At 42.0% G+C, this 27,258-nt stretch overlaps 1 protein-coding gene across 1 annotated transcript; it reads left to right on the top strand.

Moving 5' to 3' along the window:
• Positions 1-3,035: 3,035 nt before the first annotated feature.
• Positions 3,036-17,757, top strand: LOC109906417 (shootin-1-like). Its single transcript, XM_020504097.2, has 17 exons — positions 3,036-3,219; positions 6,539-6,588; positions 6,786-6,846; positions 8,824-8,918; positions 9,162-9,321; positions 9,564-9,661; positions 9,750-9,831; positions 9,935-10,029; positions 12,006-12,152; positions 13,186-13,339; positions 13,658-13,820; positions 15,761-15,819; positions 15,996-16,093; positions 16,211-16,240; positions 16,335-16,388; positions 16,593-16,773; positions 17,062-17,757. Exons 1-17 carry the CDS (start codon positions 3,186-3,188, stop codon positions 17,211-17,213), a joined length of 1,713 nt encoding a protein of 570 aa, XP_020359686.2. The 5' UTR covers positions 3,036-3,185; the 3' UTR covers positions 17,214-17,757.
• The last annotated feature ends 9,501 nt before the right edge of the window (positions 17,758-27,258 follow it).

Below are 27,258 nucleotides of genomic sequence, written 5' to 3'. Positions count from 1 at the left end.
TTTTCTTCACGATGCTGCTAACCATTACATGTTGTTGTATTATGAATGTTAACATCAGAGATGGACCTGAGGTCTCTGCCCTTAACAGATATAGGCCTGGTCCCTGTGAAGCAGTCTACAGATAGAAATAACAGCATCCACTGTAGGGATTATTAATAAATCAAATCTAAGTTGATTTACATAGGAAGGAATAGTCTGAATAATTGGCGTACGTGTGTGCGTGTGTCAATAACAGAGGGTTCCCCATCCCAAATGTACACTGTGTCATGTTATCTCGAGAATGAGCTTTTAGTTTTTAATGGCAGATCTCTGTTGAGACTGCAAACAGAGGTCATGGCCTGAGTTAGGGTCTGCGTCCTAAATGGCACCCTATTCCCTATTAAAGTGCACAGCTTTTGATCAAACCCTTATGGGCCATGGCCAAAAGTAGTGCACTACATAGGGAATAGGGTGCCATTTGGTTCACACATAAAATGTTCCCCTGGTGTAGTACGAAGATACCGGATATGTTTTCTCTTGACAGTGACACTTCGATTTTTCTGTAAATTTAGAAAGACAGTGCCCCCCTTAGAGATGTCAACTGGAGTGCACAATTTCTTACTGAGGGCGGGGATACTTCAGCAAAGTAAAACTACAGTACACTGTTGAGTGGAAGAACATGGCATCTTATTCCCTATGTTGTGCAACATACTTTCATATGGAATGGAGGTCATTGGGATGTAAGATATATTTTAAGGACAGGCAGAGATGCTTTGGGGGATAAGTATTGAGGACAATGTTAAATCTCTTTAGGCTAGGGGGCAGTATTTTGATGTTTGGATGAAAAACATGCCCAAAGTAAACTGCCTATTTCTCAGGCCCAGAAGCTAGAATATGCATATAATTGTCAGATTAGGATAGAAAACTCTCTAAAGCTTCCAGAACTGTCAAAATATTGTCTGTGAGTATAACAGAACTGATATGGCAGGCGAAAACCTGAGGACAATCCATCCAGGAAGTGCTGTTTTTCTGAAACTACTCTTTTCCATTGCAAGCCCATCCTCCGTTTAAAGGGATATCAACCAGATTCCTTTCCCTATGGCTTCCACAAGGTGTGAACAGTCTTTAGACATAGTTTCAGGCTTTTATTCTGAAGAATGAGCGAGAATGATCACATCGCGTCAGTGAATAGCCAGATGTCCTCAGATTTGTGCATGCGCGCGTGCCGGGAGCGAGACCTTTTCTTTCTCTCTTCTATTGAAAAGGCTACCGTCCGGTTGAAATATTATCGATTATTTATTGTAAAAACAACCTGAGGATTGATTCTAAAAAACTTTGACATGTTTCTACGAAGTTTACGGATACTATTTGGAATTTTCGTCTGCCTGTCGTGACCGCACGAGCCTGTGGATTACTGAACAAAACGTGCCAACCAAATGGAGGTTTTAGGATATAAAGAGAATCTTTATCGAACAAAACAAACATTTATTGTGTAACTGGGAGTCTCGTGAGTGCAAACATACGAAGATCATCAAAGGTAAGTGATTAATTTGATTGCTTTTCTGACTTTCGTGACCAATCTACTTTGCTGCTAGCTGTTTGTAATGTTTTGTCTAGCGGGAGAATTGTCCTCAGATAATCGCATGGTTTGCTTTCACCGTAAAGCCTTTTTCAAATCTGACACGCCGGCTGGATTAACAACACGTTAAGCTGTGTTTTGGTGTTTTGCACTTGTGATTTCATGAAAATTAAATATCTTTAGTAATTGAATTTGCAATTCACTGGATGTTGACGAAAATGATCCCACTAAAGGGATCTGAGCGGCAAGAGGTTTTTAAGATCAAATCAAATCAAATGTTATTTATCACATGCACCGAATACAAATGAAATGCTTGCTTAGGAGCCCTTCCCAACAATGCAGAGTTTACACAAGAATATATACAGGGAGTACCAGTACCAGATCAATGTGCAGGGGTATTTGAGCTAGATATGAATGCAGGGTAAAGTGACAAGGCTTCAGGACAGATAATAACAAGAGTAAAATAAAGACCAGAGTATCAGCAGCAAATTATGAGTATAAAAATGTGTGTGTACAGTATATGTGTGTTTGTGTGTGTAATGTGTATGCATGTGTGTTTGTGTTTTGTCGGTATGCGTGTGTGTGTTATGTGTGTGTGTGTGTGTGCAAACAGTATATATGAATGTGTGTGGATAGGGTTTGTATATATAGTCTAGTGAGTGTGTATATGGTTGGTAAATATAGTCTAGTGTCGTGTCTTTGGCATCATTAAAGTGAAGACTTATTATATAAAATCTATTATCTGTAATTATTATTACGTGATTAAACTAATCATGTAAATGTTAACCAGGAAGTTGGGCACCAAGGAAAATCTTCAGATAACAAAGTTATAATTTTCCTAATTTAACTTTTCAGATATCTTAATATCTGACCAATTAGTCTTCTAATTAATGAATCATTCTTTACCTCACGTTAGTCTAAATTCCAAACGTTGAAAGTTGTTGGTTATCTGCACGAACCCAGTCTTTGCTATGAATCATCCATACATCAATTGTCTAAATCATTTATTTATTTACTAACTAACTAATCACAGAAATGCACAAACAACAATATATGGTTACAAGGAAATTATAAGGGAAGTGGGTGTGGACTGAGAAAGCCGGGAAAGATAAGAGACACTACACTGTTGATAATTATAATAATTGAAATGCTAATCCTTTGCACATGAACTCCCACTCATTCGGGAATAATTGCAATCAATATACTGTATAGTCTAGTGAGTGTGTATATGGTTTGTATATATAGTCTGGTGAGTGTGTATATGGTTTGTATATTTAGTCTGGTGAGTGAACTTGGGGTCAGTGCAAGATATAGTCAGTTAAGATAGTTTGTGTACCATTATTTGACTATTTAGCAGAATCCATGGAGTTGTCTTACTAAAATACACACTATGACAGTTTATTCACTTCTGGAATAAGTGTGTGAACAACTCCCCATCTTGTAACACTTAATGTCAAGACTTTCAGTTCCCTTTCCTACACACTGGGGCTTGTGTGTCAGTCAAAGGAAGGGAAAGATCACGAGTTACAACAGAACACAGAGACTGTAGAAGGGAGACTAGTCTCTCTTTGTCTAGTAGTCAGAGAACCACAGTCTAGAACCAGAACCAGAGCCTAGCTGGGTTGTGATGTGGACCCAAGGGGAAGACACCAACGCTGCAAGTGAGACTAACTTTGAATTACTCAATATATATAATATTTAAGGGTTTTGTGTATTTTTTATTGAGATAGTACAGTGAACAGGAGACAGGAAAGGTAGGAGAGACTGCGAGTCAGAAGGGCAGTGGGTCGGAGTTGAACCCATGTCGACTATGGTAGCCTAGGCTGTTTAAGGACCAAACAGGCCACAATGTCTCAATATTGTTGAGAAAGCCTCAAGGACTCTTGAGGATTTTTTACCTCAGTTTTTGTCTTTCCATTGTAGGCAGTTTTTGTAGGTCGACATTGTCTGTACTTGGTGGTAAATTCATTTGGTAGTATGTTATTAGTGATGCAACCAGAAGTTTATATGAATCCTGAATAAATATACAGTTGAAGTCGGAAGTTTACATACAGTTAGGGTGGAGTCATTAAAACTAGTTTTTCAACCACTCTACACATTTCTTGTTAACAAACTATAGTTTTGGCAAGTTGGTTAGGACATCTACTTTGTGCATGACAATGTATTTTTCCAACAATTGCTTACAGACAGATTATTTCACTTATAATTCGCTGTATCACAATTCCAGTGGGTCAGAAGTTTACATACACTAAGTTGACTGCCTTTAAACAGCTTGGAAAATTCCAGAAAATTATGTCATGGCTTTAGAAGGTTCTGATAGGCTAATTGACATCATTGAGTCAATCGGAGGTGTACCTGTGGATGTATTTCAAGGCCTACCTTCAAACTCAGTAGCTCTTTGCTTGACATCATAGGAAAATCAAAAGAAATCAGCCAAGACCTCAGAAAAAAAATTGGTGACCTCCACAATTCTGGTTTATCCATGGGAGCAATTTCCAAACACCCGAAGGTACCACGTTCATCTGTACAAACAATAGTATGCAAGTATAAACACCATGGGACCACGCAGCCATCATACCACTCAGGAAGGAGACGCGTACTGTCTCCTAGGGATTGAAGATGATGGAGGAAACGGGTAAAAAAGTATATTTATCCACAGTAAAACAAGTCCTATATCGACATAACCTGAAAAGCCGCTCACAAAGGAAGAAGCCACTGCTCCAAAACCGCCATAAAAAAATCCAGACTACGGTTTGCAACTGTACATGGGGACAAAGATTGTACTTTTTGGAGAAATGTCCTCTGGTCTGATGAAACAAAAATAGAACTGTTTGGTCATAATGACCATCGTTATGTTTGGAGGAACTAGTGCACTTCACAAAATAGATGGCATCGTGAGGCAGGAAAATTATGTGGAAAAATTGAAGCAACATCTCATGACATCAGTCAGGAAGTTAAAGCTTGGTTGCAAATGGGGTCTTCCAAATGGACAATGACCCCAAGCATACTTCCAAAGTTGTGGTAAAATGGCTTAAGAACAACAAGTCAAGGTATTGGAGTGGCCATCACAAAGCCCTGACCTCAATCCTATAGAAAATTTGTGGACAGAACTGAAAAAGCGTGTGGAGCAAGGAGGCCTACAAACCTGACTCAGTTACACCAGCTCTGTCAGGAGGAATGGGCCCGAATTCACCCAACTTATTGTGGGAAGCCTGTGGAAGGCTACCTGAAACGTTTGACCCTAGTAAAACAATTTAAAGGCAATCCTAACCAAATACTAATTGACTGTATTTCAACTTCTGACCCACTGGGAATGTGATGAAAGAAATAAAAGCAAAATAAATCATTCTCTCTACTATTATTCTGACAATTCCTATTCTTAAAATAAAGTGGTGATCCTAACTGACTTAAGACAGGGAATTTTTCCTAGGATTAAATGTCAGGAATTGTGTTTAAATGTATTTGGCTAAGGTGTATATAAACTTCTGACTTCAACTGTATGCATTTTTACTGTGTGTGTGTGCTCCTATCTGTATGTGTGTGTGTGCATATGTGTCTGTGTGTGTATACTGAGTTTGAGTGTTTATGGTCTCCTACTCTTCTACATGTCCCACTCAGCTGGCCCTAGAGATAGATGAGAGAGAGGGCATACTGAATTAATTGTTTTGATTCTGGTCATTTCAATTAGGTTCTGATCATGTTGAAATAACCACACCTGTCTCTCTGCAAAAAAATGCTACAACATCCCCCAATTATGAAATGATTTACTATGATATGAAACATTGGACGTGACTTGTACCTTATTTATTTTCCACATCCCTCCATAAAGCTGTCTTTGATTAGAGAATGTAAAGAATCAAACCCTTGTTCATAATTCTGTGTAGTTGAGGGAATGGTACGGCTCAGATCCATATTGAAAGTGAGACTTTCCGAATCACTTCCTGTATTCTCACCTCAGAATAGATTACCACAGTATGAGTAATACTACCCATAAAACCTAGCGGACAAACAGAAAAATGGTCCCAATAATTTTCCCACCATTCATTGTTCCCATATGGGATTTTTAGAAACACTTAAAATAAGGGCTGTAAACATGGTGTGACATTTTCATAACCATGTAAATCTCTCTAGGATAAGGTGACTGTAATTAATATATTAATATGGATAACATAAAGATCTACAAATGCATTGATGATCTGGACGAGACTGCCAAATCGAGGAAAATGTAATAATATCTGGATTAAGTATCTAATATTAGCTTAATGTATTCATTAATACATTTGCAACATTTCTTTAAAAAATGACAATTCAAAGAACTGTCTTGTGCAAGTTTTCACTTGACACAAAAACTGTTAGCAAAGGTGTCAGCTGGAGATGACGTGCAGGAGCTTGCAGGGATTTGTAGTCTTGCATGATGTCCACTTTGATGCTAATTAGCATTTTAGAATCTGAGAGTAAATAGAGCTGAATATTTTGATAAAAGTCACCTTGTTATCAAAATGTCACGTCAGGGTAAGCCTACATAAAACACAGCCCTTATTTTAAGTGTTTCTAAAATGAATGGTGGAAAAATAAGTGTAACCATTTCCCTGTTTGACCGCTAGGTTTTATGGGTATTATGACACCTCCACTGTGGGGCTCTATAGGATTAGGAAAACCTGACTCATTAGGATTTGTTGCCGTGTTCACATCATGTCAGAAACTCAGAAATGTTCGACTTGCTTACTCATTGTAGAAAGATAATACCCGAGTTTCCCACTTGGGAAGTATCAGAATCAACCAATAGGAAGCTCTATTCAAATCATTTATGTTCATTTTAACTCAGAGGTCCTGAGTTTCTGACATGGCGTGAACGCTGCATTAATGTCTTTCTTCCTCATTTATTAACCACTTATTTGTGATTAATATCGGGAAGAAGAGCCATAAGTTGCAATAACTGTACATTTTGATAAATGAAAGGATTTTGTTATATTTTCACAGCCTCTGGTGGAGAAAGCAGTTGCTCCTCTGAAGATGAAGGAGACATTCAGGTATATTTAGTAACATCTGGGAGACTCTATGGTTTCTCTGTTGGATAGAGACAAATCATCCCATGTTAAATCCATGGACATAGCTTAAGACTTGTATATTTAGTTCTTATATACCGGTAGCCTAAACAGATGATGAGAGAGTATGTCAGAGACTAGTCTGTGTGTATATGTGTATATTTGTTTGGTCTGTCCTGTAGTGTGAGATTCTGGAGAAGCAGAGGGATGAAGCCAATCAGAAGCTATCTGAGATGGAGGAAGGTGAGCTGCACCAATCAATATCCTTATAGTGTATGCAGAAAGTATTCAGACCCTTTAATTTCTCCACATTTTGTTACGCTACAGCCTTATTCTAAAATTGATTAAATTAATGTTTTTCGGACCTCCCGGGTGGCGCAGTGGGCTAGCTGTGCCACCAGACTCTGGGTTTGCGCCCAGGTTCTGTCGCAGCCGGCCGTGACCGGGAGGTCCATGGGGCGACGCACAATTGGCCTCGCGTCGTCCGGGTTAGGGAGTGTTTGACAGGTAGGGATATCCTTGTCTCATCGCGCACTAGCGACTCGTGGGCTGGGTACAGTGCACGCTAACCAGGTCTCCAGATGCACGGTGTTTCCTCTGACACATTGGTGCGGCTGGCTTCTGGGTTGGATGCGCGTTGTGTTAAGAAGCAGTGCGGCTTGGTTGGGTTGTGCTTCGGAGGACGCATGGCTTTCAACCTTCGTCTCTCCCGAGCCCGCTACGGCAGTTGTAGCGATGAGACAAGATAGTAACTAATTGGATACCATGAAATTGGGGAGGGAAAAAATGTTTTTCTTCATCAATCTACACACAATAACCCGTAATGACAAAGCAAAAACAGATTATTAGGAATTTTAGCAAATGTATTAGAAAGTAAAAACAGATTTTTTTTTTTTTACATAAGTATTCAGACCCTTTGCTATGAGACTCGAAATTGAGCTCAATTGCATCTGGTTCCATTGATCATCCTTGAGATGTTTCTACAACTTGATTGGAGTCCACCTGTGGTAAATTCAATTGATTGGACAATAATTGTAAGAGCACACACCTGTCTATATAAGTTCCCACAGTTGACAGTGCATGTCAGAGCAAAAATCAAGCCATGAGGTCGAAGAAGTGTCCGTAGAGGTCCGAGACAGTATTGTGTCGAGGCACAAATCTGGGGAAGTGTACGAAAAACTGTCTGCAACATTGAAGGTCCCCAAGCACAGTGGCCTACATCATTCTTAAGTGGAAGAAGTTTAGAACCACTAAGACTCTTCCTAGAGCTGACTGCCTGGCTAAACTGAGCAAACAGGGGAGAAGGGCCTTGGTCAGGGAGGTGACCAAGATCCCAATGGTCAGAGCTCCAGAGTTCCTCTGTGGAGATGGGACAACCTTCCAGAAAGAATACCATCTCTGCAGCACTCCACCAATCAGGCCTTTATGGTAGAGTGGCCAGACGGAAGCCACTCCTCAGTAAAAGGCACACGACAGCCCGCTTGGAGTTTGCCAAAAGGCACCTAAAGCACTCTCAGACAATGAGAAACCAGATTCTCTGGTCTGATGAAAACAAGATAAACTATTTGGCCTGAATGCCAAGCGTCACGTCTGTAGGAAACCTGCCACCATCCCTACGGTGATGTATCGTGGTGGCAGCATCATGCTAGTCAGGATCGAGGGAAAGATGAACGGAGCAAAGTACAAAGAAATCCTTGATGAACACAAGCTCTAGAGCACTCAGGAACTCAGACTGGGTTGAAGGTTCCCCTTCCAGCAGGACAACAACCCTAAGCACACAACCAAGACAACGTGGGAGTGGCTTCGGGACAAGTCTCTGAATGTCCTTGAGTGGCCCAGCCAGCGCCCCTACTTGAACCCGATCGAACATCTCTGGAGAGACCTGAAAATAGCTGTGCAGCGACACTCCCCATACAACCTGACAGAGCTTGACAGGGTCTGCAGAGAAGAATGGGAGAAACTCCCCAAATAAAGGTGTACCAAACATGTAGTGTCATACCCAAGAAGAATCGGGGCTGTAATCACTGCCAAAGGTGCTTCAACACAGTACTGAGTAAAGTCTCTGAATACTTATTTCAGTTTTTTTTATACATTTGCAAGAATGTCTAAACCTGTTTTTGCTTCGTCATTATGGGTTAGTGTGTAGATATTCTCTGTCTCACCCCACTATCTATTTATCTTTCCCTGTCTTTCTCTTCCCTCTATCTCATCTCTCCTCAGTATCCTCTCAGCTGTTGAAGGAGATGGATGTTCTAGAGATGCAGTTCCAGATTGAACGCTCCTGTAGGGAAAGTGCAGAGGCCCTGGCTGTCAAGGTGGGGTGCTTTATGGGTACTGTAGTTCAACTCCATTGAGTGTCTCAGTGACGTCATTGACTTAACAAGTCCGTGTTCCACTTGGGTGTGTAGGTTTTGTGCCAGCCCAGTAGTAACAAACACATCACCTAATCAAGGACTCAATGATTAGTTGAGTCATTATTGGGCTGGAACAAAAGCCTGCATACCCTGTGGAACACTGAAACAATGCTCTAAACAGATCTCTTCTCATTGGACACAAAGGTGACCAAAGACAACAAGGTTCTGAAGAGGAGGAGCCAGGCTCTGCTGCCATTCATCCCAGAGCTTCCTGAAAACCTGGAGGCTGACCTTGGGGTCGATCCCGACCCTGATGGGGACAGCGGGGAGGATGCTGTGCTGCAAGGACAGGCCCAGATAAGAGGTATAGAGACTTACACTATAACCACACGGAACTCATACGGTATCCTTTATGAACATGAGTGACAGATAAAAGTTATGGAATTGAGATTTGAGAGGATTGTTTTTGTACTTTTACTCGACCGATCGGGAAAATGTTAAGATACCTGCTCATCTTCCTGTCTCTCTCCTTACCTCTCTTTCATCTCTCCTTTTGTTCCATCCTGCCCCCCCCCTCCCCCCCTCCCCCCGTCCTGGCCTGGCCAGAACTGCAGGCCTCGGTGGACCAGCTGCTGGGGGAGAAGCTGCGGCTGTGTGAGCAGGTGGAGGCCCTGAGGGCAGAGCAGAACCAGCTCAAAGAACAGGTATCTAGCACTGACGGACAGACTCTAGACGTGTGTGAACTGCGTATGAGTATTTATGGTCTCCTACTCTTCTACATGTCCTACTCAGCTGGCCCTAGAGATTGATGAGAGAGAGGCCATACTGAAGAAAGTCTTCAAACAGAACAAGACCATGAATAAGATGAAGAGAGGCGAGACCCCACTCTGACACATCAGTGTTCCTCATGATATACACTCTATTCACCTCATACCAATGTCCTGTTCAATGTTTTACGTGTGTGTGCATGTCCATAGTGTCCCAGCTTGTGACAGAGGAGTTCACAGAGATCAGTCAGAAACTGGAGCTGGAGCAGGGCCTCAGACAGCACGCAGAAGTCTTCGCCCACCAGGTAAGCAACGCTGCGTGTGTTTGTGTGCATGCGTTCGTAGGTGTGTACATACAGTATGTGTGTGTTTATGTTTCTGAAAGTGTGTGTGCTGCTCAAAGTAGAGAGGAGAGCTTGACTGTGTCACGACATGTCTTTGTGAGAGGTATTGATGTGTTGTCAGCACTGAGCTGTCTGTCCAAACAACTAGCACACAGCTCATACTCCACAAGACTTCTTCACAGTCCCCAAGTCCAGAACACAGGCTAGGGGACGCATAGTACTATGTAGAGCCATGACTACATGGAACTCTCTTCCACATCAAGTAACTCAGTCAAGCAGTCAAATCGAGATAAAAAAAACCCAGATACAACTACACCTTAAAGAACAACGCGGACTGTGAAGAGACGCACACGTACTCTACACACAGGTACATTGTAATATTGTTGTATGATGGTATTATACATCTTGTATTGTATATAGATATGTAGTGGCGTAATAATGTTACATTTTGTACGTTTTGTGTGTGTAATGTAGGTGCCTTAATGTGTTTGGACCCCAGGAAGAGTAGCTGCTGCCTTGGTAACAGCTAATGGGGACCCCTAATAAATACAATACACAATTTCTAGGTGGCAGGGAAGGGTATTCACCCCTCTCTCTAGGTCTTAACACAAGGAGACAAGGAGCAGCAGTGGCTTCGACCAGGGCCCTGGGGCAGTTCTAGTGAATGGAGGAGTAATGGACAGGAGGGGGAGGTGGTACTTCTTCACTTCCTCATTCAGACAGGGGCCATATTGTGGGACAGGAGAGGGTTGGGGAGAGAGGGGATCCCCATTCATTCTGCATTCATACCAAGAGGACAAATCGGGCAGTGAAATACAAAGAGGTGTGAGAAGGGAGGGATGGGCTTGCTGATGATCACTTTGTAAAGGAGAAATGCACACACTCAAACACAGCTCCCTTTTTCCCAGCTGGTCATGTTGTAACAAAGGTGGCGGTAGAAAATTAGCGTCTCAGAGGACAACAAAAGTAGCCTCCCCTCTCAGAGCCCCCTCTGCTTCATAATTAGCACCCATCACGGCAGCAGTTTGAGAATGGGGACTATAACACATCCCCGTCTTTAGCTTGACACTTTACATTGAATACGGTCAATTGTCGCCTTTGTGCGCACTGTTCGCTATTTACCAGATGGGCACATAATGGGACGCCTCGCATGGGTCCTTACCTGTGAAAAGGACCCCAACTGTTCTGACACAACCACACAACTCAGCCTCCTTTACTCTCAATGCTCTGCAAAGGCTCCTCTGTTTGATGCTGGTCCTGTGTGTGTGTGTGTGTGTGTACGTGTTGTGTGGACACCAGCAGCCCTTGGCTTGTCAAACATTAGCGTTTCCTAATTGATGCCCTAGCTGTGTGAAAATGCCTTGTGCTATGGGGACTTTAGAGTGCTTACATCAGGGTAATTTGGACCAAATGTAATGATGTGTAGCCTAACACACAGATAGCTGCTTTCACTACACCCTCGCTGTGTTTGAACTTATGGAAGCCAGAAGTGAAAGTGACTCACTGACTTTTCAATTCCTAAACTCTCTTCCTGACTGTGACCCTTTGGTTAAAGCTAGTTTCACTATATATGTGACCATTCCCAGCTATATATTACAGGTTTATAGAGATTCTCATGCATGAGCCTCCACACATTCAATGCATTTACGATAGTCACTGAAGTTATCAAATAGGTTTGCTCCATTTATCAGCAATGGATGAATAGCTTTTTTAAGGGGAGCTTAGCATAACTGTTGTATAATATCAATTATAAACCAGTTGGTTTGAGCCTTGAATACTGATTGGCTAAAATGGTGGTATATCAGACCGTATACCATGGGTATGAAAAACCATTTATTTTTACTCTTCTAATTATTTTGTTCCGATATTATTGATTGATTGAGTGATCGATGGATTGATTTATTAATTTGTGGATTGATTGATTGACTGACTGGCAGGTGTTGGTGAAGCAGAAGCAAACCCAGAGACAGAGCATGGTGCTGCAGCAGAGTTCAGAGACAAGTATGCAGCTCCAACAGGCTCTGGAACAGGTGGCCCACATCAACAGTACCTTACAGGACATACAGCTCTACTACCGAAACCAGGTAGGGAGGGGGATGTGTGTGTTTGTGAGTGAGAAACACAGAGAGAGAGTGAGTAAGAGAATCGAGGGGTTAGTTGACAACGTTCTGAAAATAATGAGCGTGCGCATCTATGGGGCACAAGTCAGTGTATTGTGATTCTGGGCGGTCAAATAATTAGCAACAATGATAAGAAGCTGCCATGTGGGGAATTGTTTCAGCGCGTTGTATCTTGTTATTGATACAATTTTGTTTTGAGCTGTTTTGACTTTGTCACGTCTATGCTAATATGGCTAGAATTCGCTAGCTAGCTAACCAATAACTGTAACAATGTATTTGAGACACAAGTGCTCATCATGCCAATGTATTTATGTTTTCAATAAATATTTGTAGAGATAATATACACTGATGGTATAAAACATTAAGAACACCTTCCTAATTTTCAGTTGCATTGAGTTTGCCCTCAGAACAGCCTCAATTCGTCAGGGCATGGACTCAACAAGTCATCAAAAGCATTTCATAGGGATGCTGGCCCATGTTGACTCTAATGCTTCCCACGGTTGTGTCAAGTTGGGTGGATGTCCTTTGGGTGGTGGACCAGTCTTGATACACACTGTTGAGTGTGAGAAATCCATCAGTGTTTGCAGTTCTTGATACAAACTGGTGCGCCTCGTACCTACTACGATACCCCATTCAAAAGGCACTTCAATCTTTTGTCTTGCCCACCTGAATGACCCGCATCCACAATCCATGTCTGAAGGCTTAAAAATCATTCAAACAGTCTCCTCCCCTGATTGACATGGATTTAACAAGTGACATCAATAAGGGATCCTAGCTTTCACCTGGTCAGTCTTTGTCATGGAAAGAGCAGGTGTTCTTAATGTTTTGTACACTCAGCTAACCCCACTTGGTTTGCTCCACGGCTGCGCATGCACCGGTTTTGTTGCTAAACAACCCACCCGTCTAGAAGTTCGATTTAAATGTGGAAGTCTAATTTCGAGCATATATTATGTCTCTCCAGTCTATCTATCCATATCTGTATATATAACGATCACAGGTGAAGCAGACCCAGTGTGCTCTGGAGGAGAGCAGTGTTCTGTCTGAGCTGCAGATTGTCAGAGGCCAGCTGGAGAGCAGTGAGAAGGAGAGGAGGGCCATGGAGACCCATCTAAGGGAGGCGCAGATCACTGCCGCCCACCTCCAGGGAGAAGGTAGCTACCACCTCTGTGATTTAATGGCTGCGTTTACACAGCCCAATTCTGATCTGATTGGTCAAAAGACCAATTGGTGGAGGAATTCAGAGAATTGGACTGCCTGTGTAAACTCAGCCTTACATATATATTTTGTGCTAAAATCTTAAGTCTATATAATACGTGATCATAGTACCCTGATGTAAAATCAGTATAAATAATCAATTACTATTAAAAAAAAAATCTTTGCCCCATTTTCACTCTTTAAACAAATGCTGTTTTTAAAATAATAAAATATGACACACTGTTGTGGTTGGTGGTACTTTGTCTTCATTTTAGTGAAACATCTCCAGGATAGGCTGAAAGACCAGGTTTCCAAAGCTGACCAACCAGTGGAGGACAACTCAACCACTGCTGCTCCTCCTCCTCCTCCTCCTCCCCCTCCTCCTCCTCCTCCTCCTCCCCCTCCCCTGCCCCCAACTCCCTCCAGCACTGTTGTTGAGTAGGTTCTATACTATATTGTTCTCTCTTCAAATACAGTGCCTTGCGAAAGTATTCGGCCCCCTTGAACTTTGCGACATTTTGCCACATTTCAGGCTTCAAACATAAAGATATAAAACGGTATTTTTTTGTGAAGAATCAACAACAAGTGGGACACAATCATGAAGTGGAACGACATTTATTGGATATTTCAAACTTTTTTAACAAATCAAAAACTGAAAAATTGGGCGTGCAAAATTATTCAGCCCCCTTAAGTTAATACTTTGTAGCGCCACCTTTTGCTGCGATTACAGCTGTAAGTCGCTTGGGGTATGTCTCTATCAGTTTTGCACATCGAGAGACTGACATTTTTTCCCATTCCTCCTTGCAAAACAGCTCGAGCTCAGTGAGGATGGATGGAGAGCATTTGTGAACAGCAGTTTTCAGTTCTTTCCACAGATTCTCGATTGGATTCAGGTCTGGACTTTGACTTGGCCATTCTAACACCTGGGTATGTTTATTTTTGAACCATTCCATTGTAGATTTTGCTTTATGTTTTGGATTATTGTCTTGTTGGAAGACAAATCTCCGTCCCAGTCTCAGGTCTTTTGCAGACTCCATCAGGTTTTCTTCCAGAATGGTCCTGTATTTGGCTCCATCCATCTTCCCATCAATTTTAACCATCTTCCCTGTCCCTGCTGAAGAAAAGCAGGCCCAAACCATGATGCTGCCACCACCATGTTTGACAGTGGGGATGGTGTGTTCAGAGTGATGAGCTGTGTTGCTTTTACGCCAAACATAACGTTTTGCATTGTTGCCAAAAAGTTCAATTTTGGTTTCATCTGACCAGAGCACCTTCTTCCACATGTTTGGTGTGTCTCCCAGGTGGCTTGTGGCAAACTTTAAACGACACTTTTTATGGATATCTTTAAGAAATGGCTTTCTTCTTGCCACTCTTCCATAAAGGCCAGATTTGTGCAATATACGACTGATTGTTGTCCTATGGACAGAGTCTCCCACCTCAGCTGGAGATCTCTGCAGTTCATCCAGAGTGATCATGGGCCTCTTGGCTGCATCTCTGATCAGTCTTCTCCTTGTATGAGCTGAAAGTTTAGAGGGACGGCCAGGTCTTGGTAGATTTGCAGTGGTCTGATACTCCTTCCATTTCAATATTATCGCTTGCACAGTGCTCCTTGGGATGTTTAAAGCTTGAGAAATCTTTTTGTATCCAAATCCGGCTTTAAACTTCTTCACAACAGTATCTCGGACCTGCCTGGTGTGTTCCTTGTTCTTCATGATGCTCTCTGCGCTTTTAACGGACCTCTGAGACTATCACAGTGCAGGTGCATTTATACGGAGACTTGATTACACACAGGTGGATTGTATTTATCATCATTAGTCATTTAGGTCAACATTGGATCATTCAGAGATCCTCACTGAACTTCTGGAGAGAGTTTGCTGCACTGAAAGTAAAGGGGCTGAATAATTTTGCACGCCCAATTTTTCAGTTTTTGATTTGTTAAAAAAGTTTGAAATATCCAATAAATGTCGTTCCACTTCATGATTGTGTCCCACTTGTTGTTGATTCTTCACAAAAGAATACAGTTTTATATCTTTATGTTTGAAGCCTGAAATGTGGCAAAAGGTCGCAAAGTTCAAGGGGGCCGAATACTTTCGCAAGGCACTGTATAAATACATGACTACATAATCACTATGTTAGCAGGTAGCGGTATTCATAATCACTATATTAGCAGGTAGCAGTATCCATAATCACTATATTAGCAGGTAGAGATAGAGGTATCCTAATCCAAACAATTTAAACTTATTGGCAACTTTACATTGAAAATGTGAGCTTTTTGACCTTTGTTAAATAAAAGTGATGGTGGTACCCAGAGGTAAGGCAGAATCTGGTAAATGTTAGTGAAAACTCCTTCTGTTCTACTTCCTGTTCTTCCGGTCTAGTCAACTTGTCGTCCTGCGCAACAAGAGGAAGGAGTCCGTCAACAACACTGATAAGAATAGTGAGTGTTCTTACCCTGGTATGAATACACATGACTTACTGATTTATTTAACCTTTATTTATCCAGGGAATCCCAATCGAGACCAGGGTCTTTATGTCCAATGCTGCCGTGTCACTTCAATCAACAATCCATCTTAAACAGATTAAATTAGTCCACTTGTCTCCTCTCTCCACCAGAGCCAGATCCTTCTGTGGACATGAAGACCCGAGCGGTGGATGAGATGATGGAGAGGATAAAGAAAGGCATCGTCCTGAGACCCACCCTGAGACCACAGGTAAGGCGAGCTGGTGCATGTATCAATTGATTTATCAATCAGTCAGTCATGCTATCTATCTACTTGTTAGAGACAATTACAGTGGTCCAACATCTGACTGCTTCTCTCCTATCTCAGCCTGGATCAGAAGATGACAGTGCCTGGAGGGTGAGAATTTTCACGCCTTTCCTATTATAAGTGTTATAAAGATTATTTATTTAGTATTAAAATGCTAATCTTGTATTAATTTATCAAATCACAGGACCATAGGAGTGAGAAGAGAAAGTCAGCCGTGCTGGATCTAAAAGGAATGCTGGTAAGATGGGATCAATACGAAATGTCAAAAATGACGCATTTGCTGTTTTACTAGTGAGTCTATAGGTCGATGAGATTAATATTGTACTATGGAGGCTTTGAGAAGTCAAACCCTGCTTGGTTTACTGTACTTTCTATTATTTTCATTGACATGATTGGTTTACCCTCCTCACCTATCCTGATTGGTTGACCTATCCTATCCTAGGACACCATGAAACGCCCAGGCCACAGGAGGGCGGGGTCACGGAAGAGGATAAGCCGAAACGTAGGGGAGGCGGAGCTACATCTGGTGCTACTGAGGAGGAGGCGGGCCATGGGGGATGGACAGGACACCCCCGGACCCTCCCCAACCCCCTCCCCAGCCCCTCCCACCACCAAAATCCAAGGTGCAGCATCTCCATCCTTTGTATTGGGGAATAGGGGACAGTCAGTCAGTTTCTTTTTAAAAGTTTTGCAGGGGTCCTCTCTGGTTGTTTTGCTCACTTGGACTAAATTGATGGTATTACATTGAAAGATGGTCTGATCTTTAATGGCGCGAACAAGAAGAGGAAGATTGAAAGAGATAACAAACGAGGGGCCAGGAGGACACATCATTAACCCACATAGTGATATCTTTCACTTACCTACAGTAATATTTTAGCATACTTTTAATGTACCATATGTCGTGCCCTCAGGTCCCCAGCCGGGTGGCCCAGCAGCAGGTGCCCTTCTCTGCGCAGGAGAGCGTGGCAGCACCCCTGTGCTCAGGAGGCTCCAGCAGAACAGAGAGAAGAGGAACTCTCGTATCAGATCATCAGAACTGATCATCTGCCAGGAGGAGATCTGAGCCTTGGGGAAAGGGATGATTAGTGTTAGGATACTGTTCCACAGCATTTCCCAAACCTCTCCTGGAGTACCCCCAGCCAGTCAACTGATTTGATGTATTCCAAGCACTGCTGACGTAAATGTCATCTTACCTTTAATCAACAAACCCCTCATTAGTTAAATCAGCTGGCTTGTTTTGGAATATATCAAATGTGTGGACTAGCTAGGGGTACTGAAGGAGAGGTTTTGGGAACACTGTTGTAACAATCATATTGATGCACTGTATATTTTAATATATAGATTTATATGGTTAGTGCTGAGCGATTAGGGCTTTTTGAGGTCAGTTCGGTTTCTAAAAAAAGAACCAAATCTTCAATTTGGGTTTAGCATTAAAATATGTTTACAATAAATTAATTGTTGGTTGAATGCTGTAACAAAACAGAATAAATCAAATGATGGTAGTGATGTCTCATTACTATCACTTATAAGGCTCTAATCTAATTTATTCACATTACTTTACTTTAAATAAAAAATGTGTTATGTTTATTACATACTCGTTTTCAGTATGCGTGGCTTTGCTTTTATGGATGATGCAATACAATTAAATAATCCTTTTTTTTATCCTCCATGGACAACCCTAAATTCTGGAACTGTTCTTATCACCGTCACAAGAGGCTCTAAAACTATGGCAACTAGGCGAGGGGAAAGCGAGCAGCCCTGCCTTGTGCCTCGGGAAAGACTAAAAAAGGAGACATAATTCCATTCATAAGTACTGTTGCTTTAGGATTGGAATAAAGAACCCCTATTCACGTCCAAAAGCACATTTTCATAGGCCAGAGTGGGCTTTTCTCTTAAGAACCCTATCAAATGCCTTCTCAGAATCTAAGGAGACCGCAGCGGTAGGAACCATATTTGAGCGGTTTAACCACATGAGGCTCTAGAGCCTCATTAGTAGTTGAGGTCCTGTTCTTAATAAATCCTGCTTGGTCACTATGATATTAGGAAGTGTTCTCTCTAAGCGTATCTCAAGGGTCTTGAATCTTACAATCCACATTGAGGCTGTTAGCTCAGGTTCCCAGGCTCTGTCGTCTCTATGTTATAGTACAGTCTAGATCCTCTACCTGGTAATCTACGTAATTCTATACCAGACAAAAAAAGTATCCATATCTATGGGACTCGCTGAACAGGAGGATGTATATAAGTCTTCATAAAAATGTTGAAACACACATCTTTGGATGAGGTCACCATCTAATCAAATCAAATGTTATTTGTCACGTGAGCCGAATACAACAGGTGTAAACCTTACAGTGAAATGCTTACTTACAGGCTCTCACCAATGGTGCCAAAAAAAGGTGTGTGTGTGTGTAGGTAAGTAAAGAAATAAAACAACAGTAGAAAGACATTTGAAAAAAGAGTAGCAAGTATATATACAGACACCTGTTAGTCAGGCTTATTGAGGTACACAATGCAGATAGCCCGGTCAGCCAATGTGCGGGAGCACTGGTTGGTGGGGTCAATTTAGGTAGTATGTACATGAATCTATAGTTAAAGAGACGAAGCATATAAGATAAACAGAGAGTAGTAGCAGCGTAAAAGAGGGGTGGGTGGGCACACAATGCAAATAGTCTGGGAAACCATTAGTTAACTGTTCAGGAGTCTTGGGGGTACAGGAGTCTCGATGTTGCAGCTGTAGAACCTTTTGAGGATCTCAGGACCCATGCCAAATCTTTTTAGTTTTCTGAGGGGGAATAGGCTTTGTTGTGCCCTCCTCACGACTGTCTTGGAGTGTTTGGACCAATCCAGTTTGTTGTTGATGTGGACACCAAGGAATTTGAAGCTCTCAACCTGCTCCACTACAGCCCCATCGATGAGTATGTGGACATGCTTGGTCCTCCTTTTCCTGTAGTCCACAATCATCTCCTGAGTCTTGGTTACATTGAGGGATAGGTTGTTATTCTGGCACCACCTGGCCAGGTCTCTGACCTCCTCCCTATAGGCTGTCTCGTCATTGTCGGTGATCAGGCCTACCACTGTTGTGTCGTCAGCAAACTTAACGATGGTGTTGGAGTCGTGCCTGGTCATGCAGTCGTGGGTGAACAGGGAGTACAGGAGGGGACTGAGCACGCACCCCTGGGGAGCTCCAGTATTGAGGATCATCGTGGCAGATGTGTTGCTACATACCCTCACTACCTGGGGGCTGCCTGTCAGGAAGTCCAGGATCCAGTTGCAGAGGGAGGTGTTTAGTCCCAGGATCCTTAGCTTGGTGATGAGCTTTGAGGGTACTATGGTGTTGAACGCTGAGCTGTAGTCAATGAACAGCAATCTCACATAGGTGTTCCTTTTGTCCAGGTGGGAAAGGGCAGTGTGGAGTGCAATAGAGATTGCATCATCTGTGGATCTGTTTGGGCGGTATGCAAATTGGAGTGGGTCTAGGGTTTCTGGGATAATGGTGTTGATGTGAGCCATTACCAGCCTTTCAAAGCACTTCATGGCTACGGACGTGAGTGCTACGGGTCTGTAGTCATTTAGGCAGGTTGCCTTTGTGTTCTTTGGCACAGGTACTATGGTGCTCTGCTTGAAGCATGTTGGTATGACAGACTCAATCAGGGACATGTTGAAAATGTCAGTGAAGACACCTGCCAGTTGGTCAGCACATGCCCGGAGCACACGTCCTGGTAATCCGTCTGGCACTGCAGCCGTACGTATGTTGACTTGTTTAAAGGTCTTACTTACGTCGGCTACAGAGAGCGTGATCACACAGTCGTCCGGAACAGCTGATGCTCTCATGCGTGCCTCATGCGTGTTGCTTGCCTCAAGCGAGCATAGAAGTGATTTAGCTCGTCTGGTAGGCTCGTGTCACTGGGCAGCTCGCGGCTGTGCTTCCCTTTGTAGTCTGTAATAGTTTGCAAGCCCTGCCACATCCGACGAGAGTCTGAGCCGGTGTATTATGATTCAATCTTAGCCCTGTATTGACGCTTTGCCTGTTTGATGGTTCATCGCAGGGCATAGAGGGATTTCTTGTAAGCTTCCGGGTTAGAGTCCCGCATCTTGAAAGTGGCAGCTCTACCCTTTAGCTCAGTGCGTATGTTGCCTGTAATCCATGGCTTCTGGTTGGGGTATGTACATACAGTCACTGTGGGGACGACGTCCTCAATGCACTTATTGATAAAGCCAGTGAATGATGTAGTGTATTCCTCAATGTCATTGGAAGAATCTCGGAACATATTCCAGTCTGTGATAACAAATCAGTCCTGTAGTTTAGCGTCTGCTTCATCTGACCATTTTTTATAAACCGAGTCACTGGTGCTTCCTGCTTTAATCTTTGCTTGTAAGCAGGAATCAGGAGGATAGAGTTGTGGTCAGATTTACCAAATGGAGGGCGAGGGAGAGCTTTGTACGCATCTCTGTGTGTGGAGTACAGGTGATCTAGAATTGTTTTCCCTCTGGTTGCACATTTAACATGTTGATAGAGATTTGGTAGAACTGATTTAAGTTTCCTGCATTAAAGTCTCTGGCCACTAGGAGCGCCGCCGCTGGGTGAGTGGTTTCCTGTTTGCTTATTTCCTTATACAGCTGGCTGAGTGCGGTCTTAGTACCAGCATCTGTCTGTGGTGGTAAATGAACAGCCATGAAAAGTATCGCTGAGAACTCTCTAGGCAAGTAGTGTGGCCTGCAGTTTATCACAATATACTCAACTTCAGGCCAGCAAAATCTAGAGACTTCCTTAGATTTCGTGCACCAGCTGTTGTTTACAAATATGCACAGACCGCCCCCCCCCTCATTTTACCGGAGTGTGCTATTCTATTCTGCCGGTGCAGCGTTTATCCCGCTAGCTGAATATCAATGTTGTCATTCAGCCACGATTCCGTGAAACATAGGATGTTACAGTTTTTTTATGTCCCGTTGGTAGGATATTCGTGATCTTACCTCGTTTAGTTTATTGTCCAATGATTGCACGTTGGCGAGTAATATTGACAGTAACGGCAGCTTTCCTAGTTGTCTTCTGCGGGTCCAGACGAGGCATCTGGTTCTTCTTACTCTGCGTCGCTTCCTCTTGCGAATAACTGGGATGTCTGCCCTGTGGGCTGTTTGGAGAATATCGTGTGAGTCCTGCTTGCTGCTGTTGTTGTTGTTGAAGAAACCTTTGTCTAATCCGAGGTGAGTGATCGCTGTCCTGATATCTAGAAGCTCTTTTCTGCCGTAAGATACGGTTGCAGAAACATTATGTACAAAATCATTTACAAATTTCGCAAAAAACAACACATAATAGCACAATTGGTTAGGAGACCGTAAGACGGCGGCCATCTCCTCCGGCTCCATCTTCCTGATCTTATCACCCTTCTTAATCGTTAATCGGGATTAAGTTGTGTGTTCTGCATTTTTTGTTGTCTTGAATGTAGCCTGCCTGTCTTCTCACCTCCCTTATAAAAACTGGTTCTAAGTCTAAACAGTGCAAATTCTGCCTTTTTGTTATACATTTCATGCAACTGAAATTTCAGCTTGTAGGCAGTTTGAAATGTGCGGTCTGTGAAATGTCTTGCCAAATCCCTTTCCAAGACATATATCTCAGTTTCTAATATTTTTACTGCTTCAGTCCCTTCTCTCTTCTTTTTAGACGTATGTGCTATCCCTCAGTCCCTTCCCTCTAATATACAGTGCTTCGGAAAGTATTCAGACCCTTTCACTTTTTCCACATTTTACTACGTTATAGCCTTATTCTGGCTTAAATGTTTTTTTCCCTTATCAATCAACACACAACAACTCATAATGACAAAGCAAAAACAGGTTATAATTTAAAAAAAAATTATAATAAAAAAAAAAACTAAAATATCACATTTACATAAGTATTCAAACCCTTTAATCATTACTTTGTTGAAGCACCTTTGGCAGTGATTACAGCCTCGAGTCTTCTTGGGTATGACGCTACAAGCTTGGCACACCTGTATTTGGGGAGTTTATCCCATTCTTCTCTGCAGATCCTCTCAAGCTCTGTCAGGTTGGATAGGGAGCGTCGCTGCACAGCTATTTTCAGGTCTCTCCAGAGATGTTTTGATCAGGTTCAAGTCCGGGCTCTGGCTGGGCCACTCAAGGACATTCAGAGACGTGTCTTGGCTGTGTGCTTAGGGTCGTTGTCCTGTTGGAAGGTGAACCTTCACCCCAGTCTGAGGTCCTAAGTGCTCTGGAGCAGGTTTTCATCAAGGATCTCTCTGTACTTTGCTCCATTCATCTTTCCCTTGATCCTGACTAGTCTCCCACACCTTGCCCCTGAAAAACATCCCCGCAACTTGACGCTGCCACCACCATGCCTCACCGTAGGGATGGTGCCAGGTTTCCTCCAGACGTGACGCTTGGCATTCAGGCCAAAGAGTTCGATCTTGGTTTCATCAGGCCAGAGAATCTTGTTTCTATTGGTCTGAGAGTCCTTTAGGTGCTTTTGGGCAAACTCCAAGTGGGCTGTCATGTGCCTTTTACTAGTGGCTTCCATCTGGCCACTTTACCAAAAAGGCCTGTTTGGTGGAGTGCTGCAGTGATAGTTGTTCTTCTGGAAGGTTCTCCCATCTCCACGGAGGAACTCTGAAGCTCTGTCAGAGATACCATCGGGCTCTTGGCCACCTCCCTGACCAAGGCCCTTCTCCCCCTATTGCTTAGTTTGGCCGGGCGGCCAGCTCTAGGAAGAGTCTTGGTGGTTCCAAACTTCTTCCTTTTAAGAATGATGGATGCCCCTGTGTTCTTGGGGACCTTTTTTTTGGTAGCCTTCCCCAGATCTTTGCATCGACACAATCCTGACTCGGCGCTCTACAGACAATTCCTTTTACCTCATGGCTTGGTTTTTGCTCTGACATGCACTGTTAACTGTGGGACCTTATATAGACATGTGTGTGCCTTTCCAAATAATGTCCAGTCAATTGAATTTACCAGAGGTGGACTCCAATCAAGTTTTAGAATATCTCAAGGATAATCGATGGAAACAGGATGCATCTGGGCTCAATTTCGAGTCTCATACAAAGGGTCTGAATACTTATGTAAATGTAATATTTATGTTTTTTCTTTTTTCTAAATTGGCAAACATTTCTAAAACATGTTTTCACATTGTCATTATGGAGTATTGTGTGTCGATTGATGAGGATTTTTATTTATTTAATCCATTTTAAAATAAGGCTGTAACATAAGACAATGTGGGCAAAAGTCATGGGGTCTGAATACTTTCCAAATGCACTGTATGCTTTAGAGGTTCCCCATACTGTGGAAATCCTTTCAGTTGAGCCTATGTTTGATTTTTTTTAGGTATCTAAGATCATCTGCAAGTGATTGGCTAAAAATCACATCTTGAATAGCATGGTGTTGATTCTGAATCTACCCTTCCTCACAGCTAATATCAATATGTAACTACTATAGTATGATCTGTGGGGTGATGGGTCTAATCTTGCAATCAATCACATTATTAACAATGAAATTAGATAAAATATAAATCTATTCTGGAGTGTGTCTTATGACAGTGGGAGAAAAACGTATATTCTCTATCATCTGGATGGACTCATCTCCATATGTCTGTAAGGCCCATATCTTCTGCTATTGCAAATCTATCTTTTCGTGTGGAGTTACCTGTAAATATACTTCTATCATATTGTCCATGTCCTTCCGTATTTCCCAGTTTAATGTTGACCTCATGAAAAACAAATCAGGGTCCTCCTTGTTGGGAAGATATATGTTGCATAACACTACCTTCATCCCACTTATAAGAGCCTCCATGCAGATAAACCTGCCAAAGCTCATCAGTGTTGCTTCAACATTACAAAATTAAGTATTTTACTTGTCAGAATTATCCCCCCATTTTGTTTGGAATTAAATGAGCTATGATAAACTTCTGCAACCCAGCCTCCTCTAAATTCCAGTGCCTCTGTATCTGTTAAATGTGACTCCTGTATGAACACAATATCAGCCTTAAATATATCCCCCCAAAAATAGCCTTCACTTGGTTACCACAACCATTTATGTTCCAAGAGATGATGTTTACATAACCATTAGCCATATTTGCTTATAGTGATTATAGCCTGTGAGTGGTTATAGCCTCTGAGTAGTTATAGCCTGTGAGCGTGAAGTGTCCCATTTAACACGTGGCAACTCTAATGAACATCATTATAACATTTCACAATATATGCTCCTGCTGTACAATGAAACAGTGTAAATAAACATAGAAAACCAACCCCAAAATAAAACAAAGCAACTAGGAATGTAACGTTGCTTCTCGATGAGTCAATTTGGTGTTTATTTGCTAGTTGATGTGGCCTTCTGTGAATACCTTGTGTAAGGCTTGAACACGTTTTAACCGCGTGTCGACATTCCAATAACGCCACTTTAGCGAGATGTTTCAAAATGGGAATGATCCTTATATTAAACTGTACTTCAAGTCAATATATTAAGACAAACATTTAAGTGTATGCCGTTGAATTTCAATATTTACAGTACCAGTCAAAAGTTTGGTTCACCTACTCTTTCATTGGCTTTTCTTTATTTTTTTATCAAGGCAAAGGGTGGCTACTTTGAAGAATCTCAAATATAAAATATATTTAAATTTGTTTAACACTTTTTTGGTTACTACATGATTCCATATTTCATAGTTTTGATGTCTTCACTAATATTCTACAATGTAGAAAATAGTAAAAATAATGAGAAACCCTGGAATGGGTAGGTGTGTCCAAACTTTTGACTGGTACTGTTCATGCAGGTATTAGGTGCTCTATAAAGTGCTGCCACCTTTTTCGGCGGTCCCATGTCAATCCAGTTCAGAATTATTCAAGCTCTGTCAAGATTGTTGTTGATCATTGCTAGACAGCCATTTCCAAGTCTTGCCATAGATGTACAAGCTGATTTATGTCCAAACTGTAACTAGGCCACTCAGAAACATTCAATGTCGTCTTGGTAAGCAACTCAGTGTATATTTGGCTTTGTGTTTTAAGGTGCATTTGACTCTCAGTGTCTGTTGGAAAGCAGACTAAACCATGTTTTCCTCTAGGATTTTGCCTGTGCTTAGCTTTATTCCATTTATTTTTATCCTAAATAACCCCCTAGTCCTTGCCAATGACAGACATACTCATAACATGATGCAGCCACCACCCTGATTGCAAACAGAAAGCATATTTTTTATTCTGTACAGGCTTCTTTCCTCTCTGGCAACTGAGTTAGAAAGGACACCTGTATCTTAGTAGTGACTGGCTGCATTGATATACCAATAAGGGGAATTGAAAACTTCACTATGCCTAAAGGGATTTTCAGTGTCTGATACCAATAGATGCCCTTCTTTGCGAGGCATTCGAAAACCTCCCTGGTCTTTGTCGTTGAATCTGTGCTTGAAATGCACTTCTCATCTGAGACACCTTACAGATATTTGTATGTGTGGGGTACAGAGATGAGATAGTCATTCAAAAATCATGTTAACCACTATTATTGCACTTATGTGACTTTTTAAGGAAATGTGTACTCCTGTTCTTATAGTATTTAGGCTTGCCTTAACGAAGGTGTTGAATACTTGACTCAAGACTTTTCATTTTTCATTATTTTCCCCAAAACAATTCTGGGAAAAAAAGATACTTTAACATTATGGGGTATTATGTGTAGATCAGTGAAACAAAATGGCAATTTAATACATTTGAAGTCCCCCTATAAGACAACAATATGAGGAAAACATCAAAGGGTGTTAATGCTTTCTGGAGGCACTGTACCAGTGAATGAAAACGACACATACCATCACCAAATTATTTGTACTGTTTCTTTTACAGTTTTTTCCAACTGCTTACACACAAAATCTTTTCATGTCACACGATTTTTGAAACCTCTCACTCAAAGTGCAAAACTACACACCAAATATCCAAAACCATAAGCTATTTCTCAGCCTTTGACTCAGTTGTCAATTGCATAAAACACTTTTTCAAAACACTACACACAATTCTCAACCTAAAACACAAAAATCTAACAGGAAGGGACTTGCTTTCCTTTTCCAAACACAACCAATCAAAATGCTACACTTATTCACCAGGTCAGACACACACTCCTCACATGTGCAAACACTAATAGCTTAACTGATCACTAACCAATCACTGCTTTACTGTAGTATAGGCCTATAAATAGGTCAAAGGTCAGATTACCTGTTTTGAACAATGGATGCCAACAATGGACAGAGAGCAAGAGGAGTAGGAGGGAGAGGAAGAAGAGGACGAGGGCAAAGAAGAGAAGGAAGGAGAGCCATCTCTGATGAGATTAGGGCAACACTTGTTGATTATGTGATCAACCACGGTTTGACCATGAGAGAGGCTGGACTGAGAGTCCAGCCCAACTTGAGTCGATTTACAGTGGCGTCCATAATTCGAACCATCAGAAATGAGAACAGGTATGCAACTAAGGACTATTTTAGCATTACAGTAATGTACTGTAAAATACGTATGACTTCATAGTATTGCATAAACATTTGTAACTCTAAGCCATCCATTTACTGCACTGCATTGAATGAATGAAGTTGGTTATCATGCTGTACTACCTTTTTTTTGTACATTGTTTACAGTTCCTATGCTGAACACATACTGTGTTTGAATTCTGTACAGAGTGGAAAGGCAAAGACATCATGGAGGACGAGGACGCTTGTTTACAGATGTACAAGGGACTGCAATTATAAATATGGTTTTGGCCAACAATGCAATTAGGATTTGACAGATAAGAGCATATATTGAATAATGACACCATATTTAAAAACATCAATGCTGTAAGCCTGTCGACCATACAATGCATCCTCCAACGGCACCGAGTGACGATAAAACAACTTTACAAGGTGCCATTTGAGAGAAACTCTGACAGTCAAGAATATGCGACATGACTTTGTAGAGGTATGTATGCAACACTACTTCCAGTACTTCAGACATACCATATTTACTCATCTGTATATCCTTTTGTCTGTTACAGAGAATATTGGAGCTGGATGCCCATGTAATTCGCCATTAATTTATTTATGTGGATGAGGTTGGCTTCAACCTCACCAAAACCAGGCCCGCGGAAGAAATGTAATAGGACAGAGGGCA

The sequence above is a fragment of the Oncorhynchus kisutch genome, linkage group LG16, assembly GCF_002021735.2.
Source record: "Oncorhynchus kisutch isolate 150728-3 linkage group LG16, Okis_V2, whole genome shotgun sequence".
NCBI classification, from domain to species: domain Eukaryota; kingdom Metazoa; phylum Chordata; class Actinopteri; order Salmoniformes; family Salmonidae; genus Oncorhynchus; species Oncorhynchus kisutch.
This window is presented reverse-complemented; position numbering and strand designations above follow the sequence as displayed.

Excerpts from the sequence above, each read along its gene's own strand:
- LOC109906417 (XM_020504097.2), top strand. The coding sequence starts at position 3,186 with ATGTGGACCCAAGGGGAAGACACCAACGCTGCAA. Across the intron at positions 9,832-9,934 it reads CATGAATAAGATGAAGAGAG|TGTCCCAGCTTGTGACAGAG; the intron begins GCGAGACCCCAC and ends GCATGTCCATAG. Across the intron at positions 15,820-15,995 it reads CAACAACACTGATAAGAATA|AGCCAGATCCTTCTGTGGAC; the intron begins GTGAGTGTTCTT and ends TCTCTCCACCAG.